The 10,887-nt window shown below is 34.0% G+C and overlaps 1 protein-coding gene across 5 annotated transcripts in view; it reads right to left on the bottom strand.

The window, feature by feature from the left end:
• Positions 1-2,323: 2,323 nt before the first annotated feature.
• Mctp (multiple C2 domain and transmembrane region protein) overlaps positions 2,324-10,887 on the bottom strand; it is a 239,592-nt gene continuing 231,028 nt past the window's right edge. For all 5 annotated transcript variants that reach the window (XM_045749849.2, XM_069302136.1, XM_069302138.1 and 2 more), the window contains one exon: positions 2,324-10,594. In XM_045749849.2, the coding sequence (XP_045605805.1) occupies positions 10,514-10,594 (81 nt within the window). In that variant the 3' untranslated portion in view covers positions 2,324-10,513. The remainder of the gene's footprint in view (positions 10,595-10,887) is intronic.

The following is a 10,887-nucleotide window of genomic DNA, read 5'->3' as shown; positions in this document are numbered from 1 at the left end:
GTATTTTTTGGGGAAAAATAGCATTTACTATTACATTCATCAGTGCTCTTTTATGGTTGTAATTCTTGTGTTCTTGCACAGAGGGCGGCATTTTTTAGTTGAAGTGGTGCAGTCTGTGAGAAGGGCAGGGGGTTATATTTTGATTGTGTGCGTCACACTTGCTCATGCTGTTGGGCAGATGCAGCAACTGGTTATGTGGATATAATACATTATGATAGTGAGGATTTTGCTGTGTTGGCAGTTCCCTTATGAACTTTAGTTATTTCCCTTCCAATGTTTGCTCACCTTTCCTTCTTGCTGCCACCCTGTTTTTCTTCAACATGTCCTGACTAATGTACACTTTGTGGTCTTTTATTTTACCCTTCATTTTCTACTTTTCTCTTGCTATGTATTTAATTTTACAGTTCCCGTGGTGCAGTGATAAAACACTTGCCCGGTGCTTCAAAAGCGCTTTGGCCTGGGTTCATATCCTAACCGGGAAGGATTGAGTGGGCAACAGTCCTTAACTTTAGCCTCTGTTCACCCAGGAGTGAGTGGGTACCTGGTTGTTAAATGATTTGGCGGGTCATATTCCAGAGAAAAAATATGATTAAGGACCTACCCGAAATGCTGTGTGTGCTAGTGGTTTTACATGAATGTAAGAACTCTTATATATACTTTAACTTAAACTCTGATGTCCAAAGAGCTTGGAAAGGGTGTAAGAGAAAGAAGGATGAGGCTAGTGGTAGGGCTTGTATATACAGTATATATAAATATATATCAATATATATCAATATATATATATATATATATATATATATATATATATATATATATATATATATATATATATATATATATATATATATATATATGTCGTACCTAATAGCCAGAACGCACTTCTCAGCCTACTATTCAAGGCCCGATTTGCCTAATAAGCCAAGTTTTCATGAATTAATGTTTTTTCGTCTACCTAACCTACCTAACCTAACCTAACCTAGCTTTTTTTGGCTACCTAACCTAACCTTACCTATAAATATAGGTTAGGTTAGGTTAGGTAGGGTTTGTTAGGTTCGGTCATATATCTACGTTAATTTTAACTCCAATAAATAAAAATTTACCTCATACATAGAGAAAAGGGTTGCTTTATCATTTCATAAGAAAAAAATTATAGTAAATATATTAATTCAGGAAAACTTGGCTTATTAGGCAAATCGGGCCTTGAATAGTAGGCTGAGAAGTGAGTTCTGGCTACTAGGTACGACATATATATATATATATATATCTCAATATATATATATATATATATATATATATATATATATATATATATATATATATATATATATATATAATTATTAAACTTGTACCTAGTAGCCAGAATGCACTTCTCGGCCTACTATGCAAGGCCCGATTTGCCTAATAGGCCAAGTGATCTTCTTTATTATGAAATTTTGTTTCCAATTGGTTTATTTGAATTATTATTATAATACTGATGACCACGGCCGTGCTTGAATTCTTTGTGAAGAATTTCATTGTTTGCCTGCATTTTTGCTTCTTTTAACATAAAAGTTTTTATTATATATCATGCCATGGGTCCCAAGAAAGTCAGTGGTAAAGTTCAACCTAAGAAAATAATTGTGAGGAATGACGATAGTGGAAAAACAAGAGATCATTCGTAAACATGATAATGGTACGAGGGTTGTTGATGTAGAGTAGAAAATGTCCTTTCCTCATTTATTAAGAAAATGTGTGCAATATGGGAAGAATTGCAAAGTTTTGCTGAAAAGTGTCACCAAATTCAAGCTGTAGCAGACCGTTGTGTTAACCTTTTTAATGACAATGTGATGTCTCACTTCAGACAAGTATTACAACATAGGGGAAAAAACAAGTGTTGCTGGACAGGTTTTTAGTGAGAAAAACAAACAGTGAGCCACAAGCAAGTCCTAATGGTATGCAGGCAAAATGTAGGAGAGAGAGAGAGAGAGTACCCCAGAAAAGTCAAAACTGCCTGATGTTATAATGGAAGGGGACTTCCCTTCCAAACACTAACACCTCTCTTCCTCCCCTTCTCCTCACCATCTTCCATATGCCAACAAGAGTCCTCATTAAAGGTAAAATATACATACTGTAATGTAGCTAGTACAAAATGAGTGTTATTCGGTATAAAATGTATTTTTAAGTTAATATTTTTGGGGGTGTGGAACGGATTAATTCAATTTGCATTATTTCTTATGGGAAGATATGTTTTGTTTGACAAATTTTTGGTTGACGACGCATCTCTGGGAACAGATTACAATTGTAAACGAAGGTACCACCCTGTTTTACCAAAAACTTGCCCAACAATATTCCACATTTTATTGCATAAATTAGTAAACAAAATTATATTGGTAGCAAAGGTCAAGCAATCTAGAGAGAAAAGGAAAATTATGAAAGAAAAGTACATGACGCCTAAAAAGCCTTGCATATCACAGGTGATTATTTAATCAAGACACATTTATATAAAAAAAATGCTACGACACACACTACTAATAACCGCCACCAGAATAACAAACAAAATAAGGATTTCTTGCATACATTTTCTAACCTATGTGACTCGGATATGATTATCAACTCTGCTGCCTTTAGAACTATCGTACAAATCACAGTTTTAAAAGATCTATAAAAATGTAATGGTAAAAAAATGCTACTCACTGCATCACTTTCATTAAATTCTTAATCCATCAGTAGAGAATACAAATTTTCTGTGGATTTACAGAAATAATACTAGACTTTGACTAGATATAGCTTTTCCAGCTATGATAAAACTGATTACAGTACAGATAAGGTTAATAGCAGTTACCATTAAGATCTATCACTTGTGCTTATTTAAAACAGCTTAAAATATATACAGTATACAATATCTAATGAAACATATGCTGTCCAAGATATCCAATGCCAACTTGTGCATAATCTTCTTTGGCCACATCACACTGAAAGAAAATATCAAATGCTGATAATTTTTCATTGCCAGTGATAAAATTCTTTTATGCAGAAGATAATAATCAACAAGCTTGCATTGAATTAACATGACTTTTTTTTTGGTGAATGCTTCCTTTAAAAATAATGAAACTTGTACAGTATACAAAATCAGAAATTTGATATAAGAAATGCAAACAAAATCTATTCAACATTATAACAAATTATACAGCAACAATCTAAAATATATTATGCTATATGACCCAAGTAATAATGCTAAGATATCCAGCAGATGAGACACGAGTTGGTACATTTTCGGAGAAATGTATCAAGCTTCCAGGAATGTAGGAGATGACTGCCTGAGAGCCTCAAATACGTAGCACTCTTAAATGCTGCATATATTTATTTTAATACTGTATGCAGTATTCTGCACAACTTTAACATAAAGAAGGAATAATATACTCCACTTCCAATTTATTTATCTATTATATAATGCAGTAGTGTCTAAAGTAAGCCTTTGATCAGCACAAATTTGGAAAATGTGAACCTAAACCTGCTCACATTTGGTTTAAACGCCAAAATTCTAAATGTACATAGATTGTTTCGTCCATTCATGAGTTGGTGCCTTGGAGTCGTGCAAATGCGCACCTACAGTATTTTGGAGTATGATGCCTAAATACAATGCTAAAACTATATGACATCAAAGTTATCATACATTTCATGCCATTTCTGGATTAACTTCCTGTATTTGACACCTTCCAAGGATTCTAACTGTATATGTTCTGTATATTTAGTTGGAAACTGGTATGTGTATTTAGTAATAATGAAAAATTAGAGAGAAATAAAAAAAAAACTTGTCATTTGTTGTGTGTGTTTCCCATGAATGTGTCTGTCGTGCTGATCAAGGGCTGACTGTTCTCATGCGGTCTACTACATCGTCTTCAATTTTTAGATATTCATTTGTTTGGATAAAGTTGAACAATCACTGAATTTGTCCAGAAACTTTGTCTGGTTTAGCTCAGAGTTACTCATTGTGAGCTATGTAACTTGCCCAGTTGGCTGCTCTAAAGTGCCATGTGTGTTGTTCTCTATGTTGTGTGTGCTTTCTTTACATCGTTGAATTTATCTTAAGAATTTTGAGACACCCTTGCATTACCAGAACTAAAAACACAGGTACTATAATGTCAATGAAGTCTTCTATCAGTGGCAATGTGAAGAGCAAATGTGTAGTGATGGCCGAGAAGAAGGCAGAACTAATTACAAAGGCTGAGAGTGGTATTCCAAGGAGCACAGTTTGCTCTGATTAACTAACCCCTACAAGTATCTCTGGGAATTCTCATTATCTGCCGATGTAGATCTGACCAAATGTAAACTGTGTCAACAAAATTATTCGCACACCCTCCGTCACTATGTGATGGAGTGCGAAAAGATACGTGAATTTAGAGACAATTCTATAACCAATGTTCCAGCGATGTGTAAATATTTCATTCAAAATGAACTACTACCAGAAATTTTAGCCAAATATCCCCAGTTTGCTAACTGTAGGTAATAATTGAGTGATTGTAACCTATCCACCGCTGCCCACTGGATGAGGGGCAGTGTGCAGGACAAACATATAAATTGTGACACTAGCTCTCCACATATATCAGTTGCTTAATTTAGAACCTGTACTTGAGGTCGATCTCGAACCCATTGTTTATGTGACGACTTATATTGAATTTTGTAACTAGCTCATCAAGATTGTAACTTGCTTAGCTAAATGAATTGTGGGGTTCAGTCCCTGAGCCCATTATGTGCCTCTGTAACCCTTTCCACTACCGCCCACAAGATGGGTATGGGGTGCATAATAAATGAACTAAACTAACTAAGATTACAAAAGAGCTTTGAAGTCAAATCTAAGTTTCTTGGAGTTATTATCTAATTTTAGAAGGCCTTCTCAGGATGTGATGAATATTTAAAATGAATACACCGTGTTTTTGAACATTGAAAAATGGCTTGGCAATTAAACACTTAGACTAGTGTATTTTAAAAGACCTATTAAAATAGATAGTGCCAAGGCACTTCATCAAGTGACCCTGGCATTTCAACATGACCCTGGCACTCCAGCATCTGCTCATAGCTCCAAAATCAAATTATGTAAAAAGAACTATAAAAATTAAAAAAAAATATTCAAAGGGAGGCAATATCTTTCATCTTGTTGAGCACCCTGAAATTTGTTAGCTATTTTCATTTTAGAAAGAGGTGACCAGATACCGGACAATACTGTACATGTTATTTGGCCTGTCTCGGTCTTGAGAGGTCTGGAGGCGACGAAGTTGACTGCGTACAGTGTATATATATAAAGCATGGATGTACTGTATACAGTATATATATTACATATGTATTACATACAGTATTGTACATATAATGTATTTCCACTCAAATAGGAATACAGTGCTTGTACCGGACCCTTCCAATGCCACCAGAATTCCCCTGCATCTAATAGTTTCTATTTTCTGCTATTTTATTCAAAAATTATTATGCTTTTATTAGGACACACAATACAACACATTTGTTATATTACATTTTGATAGAAAAATCACTTGCATAGAGTCAAATTATATATATATGGGTTGATTTTCTTTTAATGCATTTCAGCACTGAATTCCATTTTAGCGAATGCATAGGCTCGCTCCACCGGAAGACTTCCATTATGCATTTCTCTTGCAACCAAATACAGCACAGTGTAACACCCATACTAGCAGGACGGACTCCTTTTGTTACATCTGGCTTTCCGGTACAACGAGTTTCATTTGAGCGGGAGTTAACTGTGTGTGTGTGTGTGTGTGTGTGTAATTATCCATGAATGTATATGTGTGTGTGCATGTATATAAATTAATAATAACAATAATTATTAATATAATATATAATACATAAACATGATATACTGCATGCATATACATACACTATACATATGAACTGTACATTATATATAAACGTTAATAAAAAAAACTGAATTTAGATTTGGCACTAACTATAACTTCTTGAATACAAAACATTTTACCAAAACTTCTCTAAGAACCTCTACTACCCAGATACTGTAATAAGCCATTGTATTCATTTTCTTGGTACTATTATGCTACCATCCCATGCTAGGCTTACCCAGTGGGCACCATTGGTTTGGAAGCAACCAACGTTACAGTCTGTAACATTGGTCACTCAACCAATGTTACAGTGTGTAACGTTGGTCACTCTCAACCAACGTTACAGTGTGTAACATTGGTCACTCTCAACCAACGTTACAGTCTGTAACATTGGTCACTCTCAACCAACGTTACAGTCTGTAACATTGGTCACTCTCAACCAACGTTACAGTGTGTAACATTGGTCACTCTCAACCAACGTTACAGTGTGTAACGTTGGTCACTCTCAACCAACGTTACAGTGTGTAACATTGGTCACTCTCAACCAACTGTGCCCTCTGGATAAGGACAGCACATTTTGATACCTCACAGGATTTAAAGCTCATTTGATTGCTGGTTAATTTACAAGGACATGATTATTATCTAAATAACAAGTATCAGAGTGTGTCATCTTTGATGTTAAATGACTTTACACAGTATTATGGAGATATCAATACAGGTTCCTTATCATGAAGGGTCGTTTCCTTCACTCACCCTACAATACATTTTTTTTTTCTCCAAATCATCCCAATGCTCGAAGTACAGCGCAGCACCTGTAATCCCACTGATTACTGTATAACAGTCCTTCATTTATATGCAGATACTACAAATACTAAAGTGCGGAGAAAAATCACTAATACTGAATTTCATTACTCCATTCATTCACATCACCATAAAATCAACTCCTATAAATCTCTGCAGAAAACCTTTATGAAAATTGCAATACAAAGACATATGAAAGACTTTCAATAACAACAACAACAACAATTAAATACACTCATACAAATGCATAAAACTGGGATTCTTAGAGTGCTGCTTAAAAATAGAACCCATCAGAATACTGGGATTCTATTTTTTTTTTTAAATATTCTTGTACATTATAGTTTTAATTCATAAAATATTAAACTTTCAAGATTCCAGTCAATCTGGCAGTCATCATAGAATAGTCTGACTATGGAATCTTTACTTCATTTCAGTTACTAACTATTACAGTAATTCATAAAATAATGCCTACAGTATTTTGAAGGTTTTAATCATTATAATATAAGATCTTTATGAAGGGTTGTTTCCTATCTACTTGATAACTACTGGCCATATGGAGTTTGATATATATATAGTACAGTAAATCCTTACATGTTTGCTAATTCATAGTTTGCAAATTTGTATTTTTCCTAGCAAAACATTTAAGATTTTTATTTATATAGATATGCATACACTGACATCACCATTTTCCTGTTTACTGAAATATTGTACATTGTAGGCTAAGAATGAAAATTTTGTTTAATTAAAATTAGTCAAACTTTGATGTGAATGGCCTGAGGCTGATGGCATTATTATGCACACCAACAATGTTCCTGAGCATCAAGGCCCCAGAGAGTCTGATATGCTTACCCTATGTAAGACTTTATTGGCTGCACATTCTATTTTATTTTCATTGCAGGTACACTTTCTTCTTTATCTCGGCATAAATCAAATTTAACCCTGAAGACTTAAGTCCAGGTACATCATATGATGAGCTCAGGGCAAGTTACATTGTTGAGTGGGTGCATAAAATGATGCATCTTTTGTGCCAATGTTTGAACTGCAATCGCATCTTTTGTGCCAATGTTTGAACTGCAATCACATCTTTTGTGCCAATGTTTGAACTGCAATCGCATCTTTTGTGCCAATGTTTGATTTGCAATCGGTTCCAATTAGTTCTAATTGCTATTCACAGATGTTGCTGTACTACCCAGCAGGTCTGGGAGGCAGCAGCTTACCCCCATTATTAATTTATAGCCAAAAGGGAGGAAGGAAGAGGGAAGGGGGGGGGGAGGGGGATTGTATCTCCTTTGGCTTCCATCCTAGGTAGAATGTTGATAAATTTTATTTGTTCCTTGCTTTTACATACAGATCTATCACTTCATATGAACATACTGTATATTTTTTAAATGCATTTTAGTGAAAATTGTGACAAATCAGGAGTGCAGATATCATCAACATTACGTTTTTTAGGGAAATAAATTAATATTTTCTGAATAAATATCTTGTATGGAATTTCCATGAGGGCCGGGCTAAAAATTACCTGCATTTAGAGTTGATACTGTATTAGTGACAGATTAAAGCACATTTGGTCACTTTATAGTGTTATTGGATGAAGATGTAAATGTTTAATGAATTAAAAACTGTGCATAATAAGGAATAAAGTGCACCAATCTTACATGCGGAAGCCCTATACTTCTGACCAAACACCTCTTCGTGCAAAAGTCCACTATGGGCTTACCATAGCCAGAGCTACATTGAACTTTTTGTCTCAAGTAGCTGAATCTCAAACAACAAAAACGACCTCTTCGTGATGGAAAGTGTGGACACCACTGCTTCTACATTACTTTGATTTTATACCTTCTATGGATTAACAACCTTTAAGATGTTGGAAAAAGTAGTACGACAATATGACATGGAGGAAAATCCCGATCATTTCATGAATAATAAACAGGAATTATTTATGCAAAACAGATATCCATATAAATTGATATGTATTAACTAACAGTGATATACTCTAATGTATTAGAATAATAGAAGCAAGAAAATGCAAAAGATATGTCTGGTAGTGCTGACTAGCTTATTCCAGCTAACATCATGTACCCTTTGATACTGTTGCACTGACACTTACCTGAATTTACCTGAAAGCCACTAGAAATAGTGGACTTGATAGGGACAGGATGCTGGTGGCTTGTGAAAGACTGCCTATTCTATAGTTTTGTAATCAGGAACCCAGGAATTAATAAACTATCAATGACAGCAATTTCATCTCTAAGCTGGGCAAGATGACTTGGTATTCCTCATGAGTGTTGTCATAAAATGAGGCCTCTTGACAGGAAGTGTGACTCTCTGAAAAATTTACTAGGAAATACTAGAATTAAGAATGCCAAATACATTTACAATGTGAGTTGAACCATAAAATTTTTTAATTTATAAATAATAAAGTTACTACAGACTCTAAATGAAGAGTGACTACTATTTGAACTTCTTCTCAGGTTGTTTCTTTAATTCAAGAAGTATTATGAAATAGTTGATTAAATTAATTTAATTTTAAACACTGATAGTGTTTAAAACGTTTAAGTGCCTCAATGTGCATTTGTTCATAGTTACTATGCACCTATATAGGTTAATAATGAATTGAAATGATTTCTGTTTTTGAATAAAATTACAGTATACTAAAGTGATATTACTATATAATAATGATGATGAAGAACAAAGTTATCTGCATTATTATATTTTGGTCTTCTTCCCAAGGCTCTCTGAAACTAAATCAGCCTTGCAAGCAGGTAAGGGTTTACCGTACTACTACTACTCCACCTGTGTCGTGTATACATAAGTGCATTTTGTGTAACACCTATCTGTTGTCTGCTGTTATAGGAGGAGAGCTATGCTCATGGTAACCGTTTTCTATTATATGTATTAAAAAAAAAAAATGACACCGAATAATAGTTTTGAAACTTCAGGAGGTTTTGGCCCAAACTGCCCCTTTACTGGGGTTTAATCTAGCCAGGTATAAGTACACTGGGTGTTAAAAAATACTTCCTCGTATCTTTATCTAAAGTTCCACTCTTAATTTGCAACTGCAGCCTCTTGTTATGTTTACCTAACTTTTCTAAAATTCTTCTGTCCGATTTCTTGTGTCCCTTGGCAAACCTATATTGGGTTATCACACTTTCCTCTCTATGCTCTGTGTATGTGTATGTGCTTGTCTCTACTGTATATTTAAATGTATTCAGTACATATATGTTTTTCATTAATTTTTCTTAATTTTTCTTATTTCTTTTCTTGATTATATATGTATACAATAAATATAAGAGTAATATGTGCAGAACATTAAGCATACATATATACAGTATCTAAATACAATATAGTATTTGAAACTTGAACATTTTTGTGGTCTATCTCATTTTCCTATATCTAAGATTCTTACAAAAACCTTTCACAGTGCTGATGTCTGTACCTCAGGCAAGAGAGATGTATTTTATGTACGAGTCATTCAAATAACACTTCTTATCATTGCTCGGTTATACGAAGACCCTTAACCTTAGCTGTTATTAGTTTCTTCACTTTTCCATAGGTTTATGCACCTGTATTGTGGTATTGTCATTGTCACTTTAGGGCATTTCAACCGTATGGTTTTTCCACTCCTTATTTTTTTTGCAATAATCACACTTCTTTACTTAATTTCATAATCATTAGATGTACGTAACTACACATAATTTAGTTAAATTTCATAGTCACTATCTGATGTACGTACATAAATATGTATAACTTCAAGTTTATAGTCACCATTAGAGATAATTACATATAATTTAGAATTAGACGAGGCACCCTTCATGGTCTAGGAAGTAAATTATGAACACTAACACCCCGGCATATGCATAGTAAGGGCTTTAATTCGTCTTCTTTTTTCGATGTTCTCTTCTCTTTTCATCATGAGATTGGGGCAATGGACGTAATTCACGACAGTCACGCTGGAAATTTACAAGAAATAGTTTTTTGTAAGTCTTAATAATTTAAAATATTGTAATTAATTATATGAGAACACATAGAAAGGATTATGATGTTATATAATGCCAAAATTCATAATATTTGAATAATGCATGACTGATCTCAGTAATCGACTTTTAGTTGGTGGTTAATATGATTAATACAAATTCAAGGCAGTATAGTGAAGTTGCTGCAACTCAAAGCTTTCCAGCATGTGTGCATTCTATAAATTCTGCCGGTTTCAAGACAAAACAATCAATGTAAGACCAATATGAGA

Source organism: Procambarus clarkii, chromosome 47 (assembly GCF_040958095.1).
Source record: "Procambarus clarkii isolate CNS0578487 chromosome 47, FALCON_Pclarkii_2.0, whole genome shotgun sequence".
Classification (NCBI taxonomy): domain Eukaryota; kingdom Metazoa; phylum Arthropoda; class Malacostraca; order Decapoda; family Cambaridae; genus Procambarus; species Procambarus clarkii.
This window is presented reverse-complemented; position numbering and strand designations above follow the sequence as displayed.